Source organism: Pieris brassicae, chromosome 8, assembly GCF_905147105.1.
Source record: "Pieris brassicae chromosome 8, ilPieBrab1.1, whole genome shotgun sequence".
NCBI lineage: Eukaryota > Metazoa > Arthropoda > Insecta > Lepidoptera > Pieridae > Pieris > Pieris brassicae.
In genome coordinates this window covers 12,046,073-12,067,041 of record NC_059672.1, presented here as the reverse complement: position 1 = coordinate 12,067,041, position 20,969 = coordinate 12,046,073, and the positions used below count along the sequence as shown (strand labels likewise).

The 20,969-nt window shown below is 33.0% G+C and overlaps 1 protein-coding gene across 1 annotated transcript; it reads right to left on the bottom strand.

The window, feature by feature from the left end:
• Nucleotides 1-298: 298 nt before the first annotated feature.
• On the bottom strand, nt 299-20,857 carry LOC123712745 (retinoblastoma-like protein 1). The gene is made up of 19 exons (XM_045665992.1): nt 20,572-20,857; nt 20,253-20,389; nt 19,874-20,074; nt 19,253-19,443; nt 18,662-18,822; nt 17,803-17,938; nt 16,457-16,539; nt 15,589-15,755; nt 14,645-14,855; nt 13,567-13,776; nt 12,488-12,611; nt 11,454-11,561; nt 10,324-10,445; nt 9,841-10,020; nt 7,261-7,384; nt 5,304-5,401; nt 4,085-4,258; nt 3,372-3,525; nt 299-2,964 (listed from the first exon to the last, which is right to left on the bottom strand). The coding sequence occupies exons 1-18, from the start codon at nt 20,707-20,709 to the stop codon at nt 3,373-3,375; spliced, it is 2,718 nt and encodes a 905-aa protein (XP_045521948.1). The 5' UTR covers nt 20,710-20,857; the 3' UTR covers nt 299-2,964; nt 3,372.
• Nucleotides 20,858-20,969: the final 112 nt, after the last annotated feature.

The window sequence follows — 20,969 nt, the reverse complement described above, 5'->3', positions numbered from 1 at the left end:
ACGAATATTCATGAAAATTTAAAACATACATATTGGTGCTTTAAAAATCATGTACATGGAACATTTCCAAGTGTTAACTTTATAATTATAAAATTGTGTAGACTTGAATGTGTGAGTTGCGTCAATATGAAATATATGTTTAGCAATGATTGTGAATATTCCCAAATACCTTATTAACTCAATTATAATCGGATTAATGTAGTTATTATTATATACATTAATAAGTAAGACGTACTTTAGACTATATCTTCTTGATAACAAAGCAATTATATTTGTTAGTTGTTTTTGGTTGCTGTTGCGGTTGCAGGTTGCGTTAAATGTAAGTTAATTAATGACAACTAGATGTCTATAAGAAAAGTACGTTTTAGATTGTGTGAAATATATTGAATTTTAATTTCCCATTTCCAATATTAATCATAACAGTTGTGCTAATACACTATATTAGAACTGAATTCTGTTTCAAGCCGTGGAATGGTTTTTCCATAAGTGGAAATTGTTACTCACCTATTAAAATGAACAAGACAAGATTTGTACAAAATTTGTACATAATCTAGTTTGATTTAGTTCAATTCATTGCTTGTGGAATAGAAGATAAAAAAATGTTCATAGCACAAATAATAATTATATCTATAGCTATGCATGTTTTTAAAATTTAGAACAATTCCATAAATAATTGGGTTTGACTTTAAAACACTGCTATAACTATACACTTTATTTTAAGACCTTAGAAATAAATGTTTAAATCCGAAATATACATTTTAAATTTGGAATTTCCGTAATTGATTTAAATTTGTCTCAATGATCAACTTACACGCTACATACAAATATAATTAGATGGAAGCAAATAAAAGACTGATTAACACCATTCAGTCGAAAGGAACTTAAAAATAGGTAGACATACCTAAGGAAATTATTAAAATCCTAAAAGAAACTTGTGATTAATGAGACATTTACAATAATAGTCACAATAAATGTGTTTTAAAATGATTTTGTTTACACGTTTCAATATTAAACTAATCATTTCCTTCAGTGGAAACGACTTAAATACATTAAACCCAACGCACACATGGAATTATTCGCCGCGTTATTAAAAATACACTCGAACTTTCATATAGCGTAAATTAAGATTTGTTGTGTGTGTGTCTATACATTACGCATTACATTGTATAGGCCAGATTTTTGCCTATGTTTTTGTGTATTATACAGATTTTTCACTATTCATTGTTATACAAACCCTGATATATTTAAAACACGTGTGCGATTGGTCTTGTGAGCAACTTTTAAATATGGCTTACTTAATACTCACGCTCAACATAAATAAATGAGATCAATATACTTCATTTTATATTCCATTGTTTTACGAATATCACGCAATTTTTCTATTTTTAGACGATATTTTGCTGGACGCATAAGAGTCGAACGGCTACTCAAATTCCAGACTCGGCTAGTACGATTCCCGTATGTCAGTGTCCAAGTCCATGTTTACATTTATTATTTATGTATTGACTGAAATTATCATATTTTTAATAAATTTATCTGAATGGATTAAAAGAAATGGTACATTCAGTTACCGACAACATATTTTATCTTACATTTTCTTTTCAAATAGCAAAATATTGTTTGAAAGGCAAATACTAAAATCAAACAAATTAAAAGGGATCATATTAAAATACTTAGTGTACGGATGTCGCTTTCATACGTTCTTAATCTACCATACGTTGGAATTTTCAGATTATTAATTGTTAATAAATTGTCAATACATAAATTATAGACTAAAGATGTGTTACTATGGTTACGGCCTTTCCCTCAAAACTGTAATCATGGTAACAAAAATTACTTGTGTTTATTAACATGCCCAAATATAGATACCGGAAAATATCTTGAACAAATATCCATGCCTGCGCAGGAGCAATTTTTAGGTATCACTTGGGAGAGTGACGTATCGAACGCGTGATTGGTAAATCAATTGACGTTTGTGTCCGGCGCCGTGTACGATACGCAAACTTTCCCCCACTTCCTTGTTTAATGCTCAAGAAGTTTGCCGGTATCTGTAGGCACAATATAAGAGTCGCTATAAATCCAAATAGATCAAACCGTCGTGGGATTTGATGACCACACTTTTTGTTCCTGTTACAAGATATTATTTACCTACTAAAACTGTGTTTACTGTGGTATGGTAAAACTGTATTTAACCAACACTGAACATCGCTACGAGCCAAGTAAAATATTTTAAATTCAAAAATAACTAGTTAACCTTGCTGTTGTTTTACTTGAAACTGGCATTAAAAATATTGCTATAATATATATATAAAACCTTGCTGTTAATAAAAATATTTTTTGTGAATAAATCAAAGTTGTTCGCATAACTGCCACGACAGTTGTTTCCTCGTTCTTGAGCTTGAGACAAAATGACTCTTCCGACAGGCGTGTGTCACCCACCAAACAAATTGTTATGAAAATGGTCACGTGACAAAACGAGTGCTTATGCCCATACATATAAATTACAGCGTTAGTGTTTAGTCAAAAAGATATCTTAATCACCATATATATAATATATATTCCAGTATTATATACACAATTAAAGTTAGGAAAATATTTTTTTTAATATATGAAATTTCGTTACCGGATTGTGTATTGACATCAATACCAAATTTTTACATATATATATATATATACCGTGTGTTTGTAAATTACACGTCGAATTGATCACCTTCCTTTGAAATCCGGTTAAAATACCTACACGGTGACACAGAATTGTATTAAAACTGACGATGACTATACGTTTTGATTTCTTTGATTTACTTATTACATTAAACGTCACTTAATTCGTCAAAGAGTTTGCAAGAGCAAATTTGTGACATATATTGATTTGATGTTAAATTTTTCGTCAAAAAGTGCCTAGAGAGCTATGATTTTCATTTCAAAGTTGGAGAAAATTAAATTAATCTCAGCTTAAGCAGTCATCTGAAACAAATGTTAGATTTAGTTTCATATTAATACAAAAAATTGTGAGTAACGGCTTTATAACGGCGATTGAATTAAAATAATTAAATCAGTGCCATTACAACCTTTTTAGGTCTAGGCCTCAAATTTGTGTATCTATGTCGTCATCATTTGTCAATCTAATAGACAAGTAAGTTTCCTTCAACGAATGAGCGTATTAGACGCGCACATAGAAAAAAAGTACATTGGTGCACAGTCGGGCATCGAACCTAGGACCTCAAGGGTGGGAACGCTGAAGGCACTAATCCAACACCGCTATGAGCGATGGAATCATATATATTTTTTATTATGAGCGATTGAATAATAAAAGTTCAATCTTTTTTTATTTAATATATAAATATTCGTAAGACAAAAAGTTCTATAAATACCTCACAAAGCCTGTCGATCGCTGACAAGTCCCTGCAGCTTCCGGGCTACTCCAGCACTTCCGCAACGAGCCCGCTTCACCACTTCCTCCGTTTCTGACACTCGCTTCAATCCGCCCACTTCGCACGACACGAGCGTGTTTATTGCGTGTAAATCCTGAAAGAATTATTCAAATTCCAATCATTGCGATGACGTCACAAAATTAAACGCGCTAAGGAAATATCCAACTCCGACTTCCTTTTAAGTCAGAGGAAGAGCAGCACCTTTCTTTCTTAAGAAGATAAGGCTTACATCAATTGTTCAGGATGACCACCACACACACAAAAAAAAAATTGAATTAAATACACATTTACGCAGTAACGGCCCTTCGGACAACAAGACTAAGGCTGATTAATTTAAGTAAATTATAATTAACTAAGAAAACTTAATCAAGAATCAAGAAGATAAAAAAAGATAAAAAAATTACATAACCAAATGATACTCCTGAAGTAATAGATCAGAATTTCTGAACATTTTTTGTGCCATGCTTTATAAAATCGCATTTTAAAATAAATAATTTTTAATATACAACAATTTTATTGTTCATTTAAGAAAGAAGGTTTGAGTAAGATATTACTAGAAAATCGTTAACAAAACACGGTAAGTATATTTTTAAAACAAAGAAAAACTGAAATACAAATAACAAATAATTTTTAGAAATAGCAATCAGAATTACCTTAGCGGGACTCCGGCTAAACCGATAAGTGAGATGGTGTTTGTGAGGCGGGGGAGGGGGCGGGGAGGCAGTGAGGGTCTTGACGGAGAGCTGAGGTGCGCCAGACACGCGTTGTCCGCCGGGGGAGTAGGTCGCGTCGCCACGCGCTGCTGGCAACGGCGAAAGGCTGCTCTCCTGAAACATTATACACTAGCTTAGCATTGTTGCAGTAATATTAATTACAAAATTCGTGCACAGAAACATACATATTGTAGTGTAGAAGTCGAAGTAAGAAGTAGACATGGGGAGAAATTGGCTGTGCCAAAAATCAAGCTGAAACTGTTTAGGAAAAACACCTTTTGTATGGCAATTATGGTTTACAATAATTTACCAAAGGCATTAAAAGATCTTTCAACTAGTCTTTAAAAATCGACTTGGTGTATTACTTTTGAAAAAAAAATGTATTATTCAATAAATGATTATTTGTGTGAGACATTGTAGTTGATATAAATTTAATAACGTATGATATGATATGTACGATACAAATTGACTAATAATGTAAATTTCTTTTAAAGACAAATCTGCGCGTCATTGTGTGTGGCAGAATATGCGAACTTACTATTGTACCACCTTACACATTTTTGTACCATATTATTAAAAGAAAAAACTATTCTACCCATAAACATATTTTAATTTATTCATTTGAATATCGGCAAAATTAGCAAGATAATTTTTTTTTCGGATAGAAGATAGCAGGCACTATTTGCTGATATTTATTTCTTTAAGACTTCCTCCCCCGTACGCGATAAGACATTCACAATTGTTTCATGTGCCTCGTACGAACTCGAATTATATCGGCTTTATTCGCCAACGTTTCGAGTTTTAGTTTCGCTATTCGAATTACCTTGACATTTTTTCCACAGAATTATTCTAACTTTACAGTGAGATTGACCTAAACAATAATAATTCAACAATTAAAAAAATACTTTCCTACATTTTACAATCAATGATAAAACGAGGTACTGGTAAACTCAGCCACACATAGAAACCATATCAATTACATGAAGGTACATGCAAGTTGTGGCTTCCAGGTCAAAATCTTTCTTGGAACCCATAAACCATTCAGTCAGTCCATTTTATCCACATTATGCACCCCACCCATAAGAATCCAGCATCAGTTTTTAAGCACACATACTCCTTATTTGAAGTGGGTTAAAAGTATTTAAAAGTTATAACTCACATCTCGATTTCTTCCAGTGAACCGGAGCGCAAAGTTCTGCATACATTGGACATACACTCTATTGTAGAAGTTGATAAGGTCTCCTCTCTCTGGTGAACCTAAAAAAAGTTAAGAAAATATTATCTAATTGTACGTGTATATGTCACTGAACTCTTAAACATCTGGACAGATGTTTTTTTTTGTATGCGTTGGGTGGCGCCCTGGATGGTTTAGATTACACATCAGACCGATCGATGGCGCTGCAGGCGGTACTTTAATAGTTTTTCAATATCCTAATCGCTTGAATCATGAAGGACAACGTCTGTCGGGTCCGCTAGTATTTTATAAAAATAGATGTATTGTATGTTACAAACATAAACACAAACTCTGGAGAATCACCATCATGTGAGTAATATAGGTTCCATAATAAATATAAAATCAATGGCGCTACAACCTTTTAGGTCTGGGCCTCAGATTTATGTATCTGTTTCACGATCATTTGTAAATCTAATGGGCAAGTAGGTGATCAGCCTTCTGTGCCTGACGCACGCCGTTGACTTTTTGGGTCAACTAAGGCAAGCCGGTTTGTTCACGATGTTTTCCTTCACCGTTCGAGACAATGTTAAATGCGCACATAGAAAGAAAATCCATGGTAATAATAATAATAAAATATGTTTATTCATTTTAAGTTCAATTTCATTACAATGTGTAAGATTTGGGAACCCTTTTAAGTAAAAAATATACCTGTGTCAGGGTTTCCAGCTCTTTCATAACAAACTTAGTTATACATTCCTTAAAATATTTAATTTATATATAATTTAGTTACATCTTCTATTATATATACATGGTATATATTATTAGTAGCCGGGGATCGAACCTACGACCTCAGGGATGAGAGTCGTACGCTGAAGCCACTAGGCCAACACTGCTCACACTGCCATAATAAATATAATATTGTAAATATAGTTACAAAATATTTCAAGGTATAACTTGCATTATAGTCGTTTTTTTTATTTTTTATTATTTAATAACACTACCCCGGAAATTGTGTTCAGGGACTTTTTCTATCTCTCTAAATTTTACTTTTAGAAGATACAATATATTAGTACAATAAAGTAGTCTCGCGAGATACGCCCCGACTGCATCGGTAACTTTTTTGTGGGCGAACCGGGACGCAATTCCTCGCGAGACCCTTTCAGTTATGTTTGCTTTATATATTTGCATTATAGCCGGTAGTAAAAGCAGCGTGTTCGATTTGCGCTTGTCTATGTAATTTCCTTTAGTGAAACTGTGTTTTCCGGCGTTATAGTTGTGCTATGCAAAGGAACCAAAGTCGAGTAATTCCAAATTATATGATATCAAAACTTCGTTGCCATGTTGCAACAACAAGGTTGTTTTATTCATAAAATTGAAAATACATTGTATTTCTATATTGGGTCTATTTACGTTCTTTATATTAATTCATATACAGGGTGGCCAAAAAGTCATGTATCAAACGCAACTAGGGGTTAGATGGGGTCATCAGCTGAAATAAAAATTTCTAAGGGAGGTCCTTAAACTCGACCACCGCAGAGTGATCATTTATTTTGCATTTTTAAAAGAAAATATCACTTTTTACTAATTCTTATTAAGATTCAAAAAAATCTACATCCTGTATCTTATTTATGCTATCCACTAGACTGGTACTGAAGAGACCTTACGTTAGACATGGTTGTTTATTGGGAGTATTGAAGATAATATTAAGTTTTACGAAATGTACATTTCTCAAATCATAACTTCTTGTTTACTTCGGACCACATTGTTTAAAAAAATATTTTAGCAAAAAGTGAACCTGTATTACAACATGGCCATAAGTGTCTCTAATTTCTTTCTAGGACGAAAAAACAAAATAACTTTTTGGCCAACCTGTATATATATATTTACTACGGTAAAGTCGTCGAATTAGCTAATGATTTTTATTAAAAAAAATGGCATTTACCTTCCTTGGTGTTGTTAATAAGCACCGATCTATAGACGTGATTATCAGCGAGGGGCCTCGCTCTGTAACATCTCATTATATCTGTGAACGTTCGCTCCACTTGATTGGTGGGGCTATTCGATACCTGGAAATTATTTTAGAATTTTCTTTTACTAAATACTTACAAGCTAATTAACACTGATCTTAAATAGAAATTAGAATGTTCTAGATAAAGGTATTTTCTATGGAATTTTTCTCAAGACCTTTAAACGTAAATCGGCACTGGGGATTACAATATTGTCTATAATTTGCGACAACCAAGAATTAGAAGAGTTTTTGAGTTTTTGTGCAAACGGGCAGAAGGCTCATCTGATGTTAAGTGATACCGCCGCCGTTGACACTCAATGCCGGATTACTCGCGGGTGCGTTGCCTTTTAAGAATTGATACCCTTTTTTCTTGAGGGGCTTCAAGTCGAATTCGTTCGGAAATACTTCAGTGGCCACATAGCGGTGGTGCGCGGCAAAAACCTTATTAGTGTTATTTTATAAGTTACTCCAAATCAAAACCTTCCTAGTAGTTATAGATTCACTGCCGTATAATGCTTTCAAGCGGAAGTTTATTATTTTTTAAAAGACAATGTGCGTTTATAGCATTTTCGACTATTTAGACGATAGTTTGACAACAATTATAAATAACTTATTATTATGACATTACGAAAATTAATATGACATTTGCATGCCTATTTTCATATGGCTGATTTTTATAAATAATCGATCTAAATGTAAAACTTTCTTTGCATTTTATTCATCAAAATAGAAACTATTCACATAGGTAATTTAATGTTAACTTAGAACGTTAATAGTTCCATTACATTAACTGCCAGCACTCAAATCAAGGGCTTGTGCAGACGAGAACTGGTAATATACAATTATCTCTTTAAAATTAAAATTTTTTTTAGTGCACCTTTATATCACGCTCCTCGTCGCGTATTAAAGCTGATTGTAATTAAATAATAAAAAACAAAAGAACAAAATTATGATTTATCTCTATTAGCAAATCTATCAGCGCGGTGAAATAGCAGGCACTTTACTGTGGGAACAACACTCAAACCCGTAGTGTCAATGTTCTTTAAAGTCTATAGTCTATACATTTTAAACTGAGTCGTCGGGAAATAAATGTCAGTGACAGTTGGAATTTGGACGCAATGCACGACACGTTATCGATACCGTACACCCACTCTGACTCCTGATTAGTCGTTACGAGTTTTTCACATATTTGTTATCACACTCAATACATGACTTACGCAATCCGCACAACGGAGATTTTTTTCTAACGTGGTTTCGAAACAAACACTGAAGAAATTTTATTTTCAGATAGCGAAATTATTCCTATTAACACTTTAATTAGCATATCGATCGTAACTAGCCCGTTATCGATATGCACCTCTACAATTATTTCGTACACTACACCTCCCCTTAGGACCTGTAAGTGCGAGCGAGACAAACATATAAATATGATTTAAGACCCGAAACTGTGTGGACTTTAAATAAACAATATTTATGTTAGACTATAACACTTTATTAGCTTTATAGTTTCCTAGTTACGAAACAATTTATATTGTTACGAAGACGGGTCGACTGCAATGTTTCTAGATTTTTCCACTACTTAGAGAACTTTTCAGCAGACTGTAATATGATTTCTGACCGTTTCAGGAGAGGGTCAATCACATATTAGAAAATTGTAATTCCCATAATGTTACCCTAGTTTTCAGGAAGCTGAAACCTTTTTTCAGTCGGTTTAAGAACATGTGTAGTAGAGTGGTGCAGTTTTACAGGTTTTTAGGTATACCCCTTTGATGAAGGAATATTCTAGACCAAAGTTTCTAGGTGTGAGACAAGGATGAAATGATACGAGAGAGAGAGAGAGTGAATATCAGAACTTTCTCGAAACTAGACGAGCACTCTAGAACGCCGTACGACAAGGACGGAGCAACGTGCGAAAGAGACAAAGAGTGCGGACGTTCTAGAATTGTGCAATCGCTACTCAGTAGCAAGCCCGCCTAGAAAGTTCTCGAATATTGTTTAGAATTATTCCCAGGGATATATAAGCGAGCCGAAACGCGACTAGTCGCCTTTAGTTTTGAATGCGATAACAGGAGAGAAACACCGAAGCGATAAAGTGCGAATAAAGTGATTACAAGTGATAAAGTACTGTGTAAAGTGTGCATAAGTGAAGTAATTAGTGACTGTGTTTTTTGTGTGTTATAAGTGCATTTCTGCAATTAATTTGTGGTCATAAATTCCTCATTGATTTACCAAGAAATAAACCCTTGAAGAAATCTACGGAATTTTCTATCCGATCCCCTAGCTCGTAACAATATGTTATTTTTTGGTGAAAAGAGTTTTCATTTCGGCGCAATAAAAATATGAAAAATTTAATTAAAATGTATCTTGATCTCTGATACCAATTCCATTTCTAAAGAATTTTATGTTTAATACCGTATAAATTTATACAATAAAAGAATTAGTTACTTTATTTTTTATAAAAAAGACTCTTTAATTAAATTAAAACTAAACCATACCACAGTAAGTATAACTCACCTTACAAATAACATAAACAGCGCACATCAAGATCTGGTCTAGATGCCTGTCCATCATCAGCTGCGTCTGATGCATTATTGAGTACTCCAAACAGGTCCAAATCTTTCTTTTCAATTCGTCATCGGTGAGACGAAGCCGCATACAAAGGTCGTTCATACGGACCACAGCTAAGCTATAGAACTGAAATTGAAAAAAAAATTGTATTGAAAACTAAATTGAAAGAAAACATCTAAATGCTCTATTGGATTGTTTTTCTGAAAATTGTATCGAAAAGAAAATTTTAAATGCTCTATTGAATTGTTTTTCTGAAAATTGTATTAAAAAAAATCTGAATGCAATTCGATTTTTTTCTGTAAACTACCAAGTAATTCTTATTTTCTACGCTTTAAGAGTGCTAAACGTTATAGAGAGTAACGTTTAAATTTTAATTAATAGATAAATATTACATGGAAACGTTTGCTAAAAAGTTATTAGATATTTTACCTTTCTAAAGAACAACATGAGCGAATTATTATTCTTCTTAGGCGTAGTGTTTGGGGTCTTTGGAGTGATTTCACCATTTGAGGATGTTGGAGGACTAGTTTCATTCTTTGTATTTGTTTGTACTGAAAATTTAAAAATAAAAATCGTCTACCAAAACTACTTTTAAAAAATCTGATTTAACTTATCTTATATAAAAATAATTAAATTCTAATATGGTAGAGATATCTACAATCCAAGTAGGGAAATTGTACAGTCAAAATCGTTTTCGATATCGTTTAGACAATATACCGGTATATAATACGAATAACCGGTTATATTGATCAAAATCGAAGGTACCGAAGGAATTCCGTACGTATGTATACTTAATAACAACGTAATAGACTGTCACGACTATCGCTTTTTACCGCCAAAAATGAGTATCCCTTTGATGTCGTTATAACAGATTTTGACTGTATTCACGACATCATCGTCATGTAGGTATCGCTATATTGTAAGAGTCCTAAATTGCGTTTACAGTACATATTAGGGTTTATATATATTTGTTTTAAGAAAAACACTTTTTTGAACGGATTAAAGCTAAGTTGGTATCGACTAAAAGATGACGGGTTTTTGCAAAAATGACTCACGGTGTCCTCTGTTTTCGCGGATTGTTCGGGTTTTAATTTGGATATTATTGGATCCCAGATGTTTGATAATTTTAGGCCGTCTGCTCTATTGAAATTGGGGTGTTTTTTATTTCAATGGCTTCGCGTACCAATCTTGGGAAGAATCTTTTACTTTGATATAAGACATAGACGACACACAAAATCAGCAGTCTGTGAACACACACTAGATAGGCCTAATCATTACATACGCTTTGACCAACCGAAAGTACTTGCGAAAGAAAAAAGATTCTTCCCAAGATTGGTACGATAAGATAAGATAAAATTTACCAAGATAAAATTTAGAATTATGTTAATAACTATAAGTTTTAAAAATAATACATAGCTTTAATCCGTTCAAAAAAGTGTTTTTCTTAATGTGTAAAAGCTATTTTAACAAAAGACAATACTATATATTTGTTTTTCTTAACATGTTTAAATCCAGTAAAATATATCGCCAACACTATATAGAGAATATATTTAAAATACCTAATAACGATTGGCCTGGCTTAACATTATCTTTGAACAACTGCTTCTTCGCCTGGTCCGCCATCAAAGGAGGGTATCTGTCAACCGTCGACATTGGTGAATGGATACCTAGAAAAAATAGTTAATGGTTTTAACGACGGTGTTTGCCTATTAAAAATGACCACGGAACGATATAGAAATCTGAGGCCCAGGCCTAAAAGGTTGTAGCCCCATTGGTATATATATTTAAGTCAAAATATTAAAAGTGTTAAAGTATTGTATACTGAGTCTAAAAACTGAAAGGTGAAATATACAATTTTTTTTTAAATATTATTAGATAGCCTTTAGATATTTCTTTTTTCAACTCTTTGTTGCATTACATATTTGGCACTACATTCAGATAACATAAATTAAGAAGCAACTGGCGGCCATATCGCTAACAAGCAATCTTTCCCAGGCAACCCCTTGTAAATTTTTTTACAGACTATTATAAATTAAAATAAACATTACTAATATTCACACAAAAATCAAAATTTACCATTTTTTATCCGTCTCTTTTCATCACATTTATTAGAAAGAGACAACATTAATTAGACTATTTTAGTTTAAAGATTATATTGTGACGCGACGTGGCTCTGTCTTTCTCCTGGAAACAAAAACCCGTCCGCCTCATCAAACAACGCAAACCTATATAAGCAACCCAAAAAACGAACTTTCTTCGCCCAACGCTTTTTCTCCTTCCGAGGCCCTTTCATCTTTAACCACTTCCTTAAAAAGTAAATTATCACCAACATTTAAAAACACACATTACATACGCTTACTAAAAAATCTCAAAGAATATCTTGTCAATCTGTCCTATTCCCATACAGAAAATTTTTGTGCAAATTTTTTTTAAATATAAATTTGTGTTATGTAGATATCATAAAAGAAAATACAGTTTATATGTTAAAAGGAAGAGACTGGCTGCCCCCAACGCGGAATCCTAGATCCAGTGGACTTTACCTAAATATCCCGTACATGGTGTATAATAAAGTTTTCCTTTCTTTCTTTCTTACCTCTCCTTAACGGTGACTCAGGTATCGTGACCTTAGCCGAGGGCGGAACAGATGTATTATCCAGTTGGTCCCACAATGGACTATCTGCGGTCCAGACTAGTGACTCCAGGACTTGCTCTTCGACCTAAAACGAACAAATTATCATGTTCAAGGTTTTTTACTAATTATTATTATTTTTGATATCTCTTTATTAGGCGAAGCACATTATTCTTTTTTGATGTAAATTTTAAGTAATTAAATCTATTAAGTATAAATAGTATTTACAGCTTAGTAAAGTATTTATTGTCCACTGAATTTATCAAAAAATTAATTAAGTGTAAAATAGACAAAGATTAAATTACGATATGATAGAATCTAGGAGTCTAAAATAGGTACGAAGGTTATTGTTAACAAGCTTTTTTCCAGACCATTTCATAATCCTAAATATTCAGTTCAACAGTGTTATGCCTCGAGCCTCAATTTTTTTTTCTCAAAACACATCGTGACAAAATCGGCATAAGCTATGCCGAAAAATTGTGACAGGCACAGAAGACTGATTACCCACTTTTAGGAAATATAAATGTCGCAGTAAAGTAGTTAAATCAGAGAGTTAATTGAATCTCTAAACAATTAATTAAAAATCTATGTCCAATCAAGTTGCTAAAGTTCCGTTAGACAACTGACTGAACGAAACGTTTAACGAGTTTCCTAAACGTTCCTAGGCAACAAGACTAACATAACCTAACCATTTACAATAAAGTAAAACACGGAATTTCCAAGCTCTCCGTTCGTCACGATCACACCGAAATAACAATAACAAATGAAATAATCATAGCGGAGTGTTGTTTTACATTGTTAATCAACACGCTGGCTTTCGGTCAGACAGACAGTTAAACGTTTTCGACGCTGCTTTATTTAAATCAAAATGCTAGCGACTTGATTGAATATCGATTATATTTAATAAACTGTCTAGAGATTCTATTAACTTTGTGATTTAACTACTTTACTGCGACATAAATATCACGAAACAGATACAGCAATCTGTGGGTTGTAGCGCCACTGTTTTTATTGTTCCAATGAAATGTAACATATATACTTACAGCATTTAAATGTTTGATGACATCCCTACTTAATTTCTCCACCACGGCCTTAACGACTAGCTCAATGATCTTGTAGAAGTGGAAAGCGCTAAGGTTGTATATTTGCAAGACCCGGGGGAACCTCAGCGAATGAACCCCATATGAGTGCAGCACTACCTCAGTACAACACGCGTAAACTGTCAACTGATATGTCTCTTGTGATAATAGAACCTGAAAATATATAGATAATTATAAAAATATGACTCATGACTTAACGTCAAAGACCTATCGGATTTGACATACGGAAATCACACTTAGCGCTAAAGTATGGCACCTATAAAAAGGGAAATACTAAGGGCGAAGTGATTTTTACTTAGTACCCGCAAAAGTAGTACGCAGCTGCCAAACTCACGGAATTGTTTGTGCGCTATAAGATGCTTAACATGTTTCTGTGTTGTTGATGATGTTTCGCGACAAAACCTAATATGTAAATTTTATAATAAATTCGATAATACAGTGGAATCTCGATAACTCGAATGTCGAGCGATATGCAAAAAAATCTACTTAACAAGAACTTCGAGATACATATGATAACTGTTGAAATTTCGACTTAGAGTGGCTATGTGTATTTTTACAATATGAAGGAGTCGAATTTGAATAAAAGTTCTACTTAAGTTTTGTATATATTTTATACAAATTAAAACGTTTAAAAATTATGTATTCTAAAAAAATAGATTAGAAGCCCCGAACATAAGTTTTTGAATTGATTGCTATTATTTTGGAGAATTCAAACTAAGAGTTTATTTCTTCTACCCCGTAATGGCAAATAAATTCCTTTAAACTACTATTATTTAAACTATTTATACAATTTATGCTATGATATATACTTTCACAGATCACACCCGAATTCGTTATACTAAGTTAAATATATCTATTGTATATTTCCAAGTTTTGTAAATATTTAAACGCTATTATATAGTATTTCATCGTTGGCCATATTATAATATGTTTTTTTTTTTAATTTAATTTAGCTGTGGGGAGCCGGAACTAAATAAATAACAATGGTTACGTACCTGCGTAAATAAAATTTGTTACTAACCTGCAAAGATACCTGTGGCTTCTTCCGATGCTCCTCGCGTAAAATATGTTCGAAGACCTTGTAATATAAACACGTGACCATATTGCATCTGTAGGCTATGGTTTCTGAACTACATTGATTCTCTAAAAGGCTTTCAGCAAATTGTTCCATCCAAGTGTTGCAAGGTTCTATCACTTTCTTCGTTATTGTTTCGTCGCTTACGCCGCATTCGCTGTTGAACGAATAAATGTATTGCACTAATATTTTTCTCGTAGGGTGAGATAGATAGACATATGTCAAAGGTGATATACGTGAGTCTATCTAAGAGGAGTCTCGTTTGACGTCCGAAAGTCACACTTAGCGTTGTCTCGTTTCTGAATCTTACCCTTAAACTCTTTTCCATCCAAAAACGTTACGAATCGTATGTTTTTAAAGTACTAACAGGAAGTGTGCAAGAATAGTGACGTAAGGGGTTAAGAATGGTAACCATGGTAACCAGTACTATATTATTATTTTAGATTACATTGTTTCACTTTGCTCAAGAATTTTTTTCTTTTGTAGTAATTGCAGAGAGTAAGAAGTTGTATTGCCTTGTCTACAATGCAATTGCCTTGAAAACATAAAAAGATAACAATTGAACACTATATCATAACACTTACAGATCTATATATATAAAACAAACTGATATATACCAATTCAGGGAACTGTACAAGTTTTATCAACAGTTTACAATTTTTTTGAGATGTATGAACATGCGTATAAGTGTATATAATGCGTATGCGCATTTCTGTAGGGGACATGTATAAAATAGGTAAGTTTCAGTATTCTAAACAGGTAATCGAAGTTTTAAACTCACAAAGTAATATTTACGGTACGGTCTTGTTACCTTTCTTTTTTTAATTACTTTCCTAAATTAAAATTTTAAATTACAATAAATAAAAACTTAAAAAAATAATAATACTCACGCAAAGAGTTTCATTAGACAAGCGGAGGGTTGCGGCTTTGATTGCCTGAGGAATGACGCCAGTCTGGCTAAACTGTTATTTGCTTCCGAGACTGGGGTAAGCTCTTCAGCTCTTCGTCCGAGGTACCTCCGCCCTGTTAGAGGCGTGTCTGGGCAGCCTTTGTTACTCTAGATAAGAACGGAAGAATAAGGAAATCATGCTGCAAGTATAAAACGTGAATGTCTAAGATTTTAAATATAATAGTCCAAACAGCTCAGGCATTAGTAAGAATTACTTTTCATTCCCTTTTTAATGTTATGGAAGTTTATTATTATGAATCTAATTATGTATAGAAAGGAATTAACATTATAATTACGATTGTGTTGTCGGCGTTTGAATATTTGGTACGGTCTTTTCTTGACGGACTTAAAGAATTGGTTCCAAATCTGTATCTTCTACCGCATTTACCATGGAGAGTGTTCAGAGGAGTTGTTCGGATTAATACATGCTGAGTTTCATCATCGGACGTCGAGGCAGGATACAAAATTCCACCCGTATCACCTCGACGTCCGCCGTTCCACGACTGAGCGTTTTTCAAGGCAATTTATGCCGCGCACCACCGCTATGTGGAACCAGCTGCCCACTGAAGTATTTCCGAACCAATTCGACTTAGGCTCCTTCAAGAAAAGAGCGTCCAATTCTTAAAAGGCCGGCAAGGCACTCGCCAACCCTCTGGCATTGAGAGTGTCCAGGGGCGGCGGTATCACTTAACATCACCTCCTGCCCATTTCTATATAAAAAACCGTGGTGCATGATAAACGTCGTTATTTGACCATAAACACTTATTATTTATTAATCAACTTCATCACGATATATTTCGCAAACTTACCGGTCCAAAATTGGCTATGACTTGTGATATTTCAGTATCGGACACTTTCTTGATAGTACCGATGTGTTCTTGAGCGTGGTCACCTGCAAAAGAAAATATCTTATAACCAATCTAGCTAACAACGTTAACGCATACATATATTTATTATTAACCTATTGAGTCTAGCATTTTTTAAAATATTATCCTACTGAACCAAGACTACAGGCTACTTATACTCAAAATGGAGTTCAAGCGCTGCTGACACTCGTATGTCAAATATGAATTTCATTAACGGGATTCATAGTTTGAACTATCAGCCTATTGAAGCTAAACGCGTGATGGTCAAGACGAGATTGCGATCTGAGATACAGATTACGAAACTACTACGAAATGAAAAACGCAATTTTTTCGTGTCTTTTTAGGATAGCTAATTTCCAAGAAAATACTAATTTAAGTAAAAAAACTCCTTCATAATAAATATTTAAGCCAATTAATAAATAACGTGGACGTATGAAAAGATTTCGTACGTGATTTACAATGTGTAAAACATTGCCATACAATTTACGCAACGCGTATTACGCCGGTCATTTGACAGGCAAAAACAAAAATCTAATGGATAGCCTCATGAACTGTAATACACTATAAGAACTTAATTTATTATATACCTTCACCGTTCAAGTCATCAGTAACATCCAGTGTATTTTTTAGAACATATGAAAATATAGAACTCAACCAGTCCGAAATTTCTGACATTTTGTTTTTAACTGACAATTTCTGTCCTTTTACTTTTTTGTGATATTGTGGCCAGTATTTTTATATGAAAACAGATTATATTCTCTGGATGTATTATTGAAACGATTTATAGAATATATGATAAAAAACATTTGTTTGGTCAACTAATCTTGACTTAATAAAATTATGTTACTTTTGACAAAATTTTATACTTCTCGAAACGAGTTCTACGACAAAAATAGCAAATTTTAACTAATTTTGACAGCTGCTATAGGACTTTCGTAACGTCATATTTAATAACGGAGGTTGAGAGAAAGACAGATAGAGGAAAATAAATTTTATTTTTATAAATAGAGATTTTTATATACTCTACAAATCTTCATTACTAGAAGAAGATCATTCTTTGTGTGAACGCGTTTATCTCCAGAACTGGCTTTCTTTGCATTAAATAATGGCTAGCTAATACAACTTTTTCTTGAAACGATAAATTTTACGATACGGGTACGCCTATACGTGGGAATTTTTAATTATGGATTAAAATTAACCGTCGAATTGTAACCTCCTACGGTTTTAATGTCGGTTAGAAACGAAAGCAAATTTCACTGGAAAAAAACATGCAAAACGTTTTTACATACCTAAAAATATTCTTTCGTCAAATTCTCCAACACTGAGTACATAGGTCTCATATAAATTGTTTAGTGATTTCACATTGACATCAAAGTTTCCAATATCTAAAACTCCTAAATGATCCTCACTGTCGCCATTTAAAATCTGTAAATGGACAAATTAATTGTCATTGAATATAATTTTAATTTCTTTATTAGTGGCGCCATCTTTGCTTAACGAGCAGTGTCAGCAGTGGCTTCAGCGCGCATTTCTCATCCCTGAGGTCGTAGGTTTGATCCCCGGCCGTGCGTGCACCAATGGACTTTCTTTCTATGTGCGCATTTAACACTCGCTCCAACGGTGAAGGCTAACATAGTGAGGAAACCGGCATGCTTTAGATCCAAAAAGTCGACGGTGTGTCAAGCACACGCGGCTGATTACCTACTTGCCTTTTAGATAAGACCAGTGATCATAAAACAGATACAGAAATGAGGCCCAGACCTGAGAAGGTCTATGCTTAGCAGTAGATAACTTAAAAAAATAAACGTAAGACCATAGTTGGCAATATTAGTCAATTAAGTTTTAAATTGGTACACCTATTGTGCAACTCGAAATATGTTTTATAAACATAGTTAAATGAGGTTAAAATAGATATGATATGAATAAAATATTTACTAACTGACCCGGAAAACGCCGTTTTGCCATGTATATGGAAAGATTTTTTTTAGTTTAGCATTTTAATAAAAATAACCTATCTACTATAATAAAAAAATAGGGGTTGATTATTGGTTTGGTGACAATTTAAGGTTCAATGTATTTCGTATAAAAAAAATTCTTTTTGGGGTGGTTTAAAAAAATCGAGTTGTACGAGTATTAAAATAAACTTACTCCTTTTTCAAAGAACGATTTGATAACTCTATTCCAGCTGTAGTCCTTCATAGTCCTGGCCTGCACTGCAAGTCCATCTTTAAGTTCGCACAGTACTGATATTATACAGGGTGGATGATTTGGTTGTTCATAGTCATCTTCTGACCAGTCACTTGGGAGACCTGTATTAAAGGTACAAAAATTATAAGAATATAAATGGTTGTTTGTGTGTTTCGAACACACCAGGGTAAAGACCAGTAGGGTTACTCTGTATAGGGCTGCATTACAATAATTATCTTAAAAATGTGGGCTTGGAACTCTCTAACAGAGGCAGAAGGAATATAAATTTATTTAACAATGAAGTCCAATTAGAATAAAAAAATTAATTTATTTTATAAAAAATAAAATGTGACAACAAAATCCATATTAAAGTGAGAATTAGGATCAGATGTTACATGGTAAGGTTTAGTTTACAGAGGGTGATTAATTTCTTGTTGCCAATAAAAAACAAAATCCCAGCCTATACGGAAGTTTAAGTTCTTAATAATGAGGGTAATTAAAGGCAGAAATTTAAATGAATCAGATATTTTTAATAAAAACTTATGCACATACCTCTAAAATTGGGATTCAATATATCCCTTCGGTCTGCCATAAATGCATTAGCATACATAAAGTCTAAACAAGACAGAAGCAAATGATACATGTCCACAAGATCATCAGCTGAATTGTGGAACTCTCCTTTTACACTTATGTAGAGGCACCAAGTAAAGTTAAATAATGCATTGGTACTGCAAGGTTGAAGTCTGTAACAGAGTTAACAAATAGATTTATAGATAGTAGTAGTAGTACTTACTTATATATTTTTATTATAGTCCTTCCTTCCTAGATATTAATATAGGCTGATTCTATGTAGCATGGATTTCTCAGGACCTCTTTAAAACATTACAAAAAAATTGAGCTTCTAACCTATCACTGTAGAAACTAACTATATTGAATATTCAATACACCAAGTATAAACAATATTAGAATTAATTTGTTAACTGTGAGTGTACTAAATGATTATGATTCTTTGATGTTTGTAATTTATTATCTACAATGCTAGAGAGGAATGTTTACTTCAAGCTACAGTTAGATCTAAGATAATTATTAATGATGATTGATAATGATGATGAATATAGGTTACACTATATTTACTATGAATACTGTTAGTATATTATTCTCAATAATACTTACTTATGTTTTTTGCTACTTTTTATTTTTACTGGTTCATTTGTTAACCCCATGAAGATTTCTTGAAACAGTGGTTGGAATTTTCTAAATAAAATAGTTGATACAGCAAATTTGTGCTCTAATCTACTGATTTTGTCTTTAAAATCAGATGGCATTAAAGTCATATCCATCCAGTTCTTAATTTTAGTGAAAAATTGAATTAGACTGTAAGAAAAAATACAACTGTTAAACTTTAGTACAATATCAATTATATACATACTAACCATGTGTTTAATTTGTTAAAATAATAGAAAACTAGTACTTAAGTGGTGTGCTATATTCTCTATAATTTTATTAAAATATAGAACTTTTAATGTTATGTTTCAATTAACATAAAACTTACCTTATATTACATAGTCTAAGTAATCTTGTTAAACTAACACAGTTTCCTTTTACTGCCTTCCCTGATTCAACTGTAGGTGTGATGGATGTTCTACATGCAACATAGAGAGCACATGCCATCCAATGTAGTGAGTCACCCTAAATCAAAAATATAACTGTTTCGTGAATTATTCGCGACCATTAATAATATAAAATAGAATCTTTAGGTTAAAGAGCCAATGAACAGTAAAAAAGAACACGATATACATGTGTAATATAACTAACATGAAAACAAAGTCTTCTGCAGTTTATTTTAAAGAAAATTAATTTAAAATACTCACTTCTAAAGTAAAGTTTCGTTTTATTTCAGCAAATGAATCCTTTGATTTTTTTGTAGCCCCTGGATCTACATTTAATTGCGAACATAGATCGTCCATAGCAGCAATCCAATTTTCGTCACTTTCTTCTTGATTCGACATTTTTCTTAATAAAAGTATTAATGATTAACTACCAATAATGTACGATTAAATTAAATAAAATCAATATGATACAGCCGTAAACTTTCCCGATTTTTGCTTTTTTGACAGATACTTGGCGGGAATAATACACATTACACTCCCTGTTTTGCACTTGCGCGGTACACATTAGTGACAACTGACATTAGTATTGCCATTTTCGATATGGATAATATAAGACTGACAGTGATACTTTGTTATATGGTGACAACTGACAGCTAAGA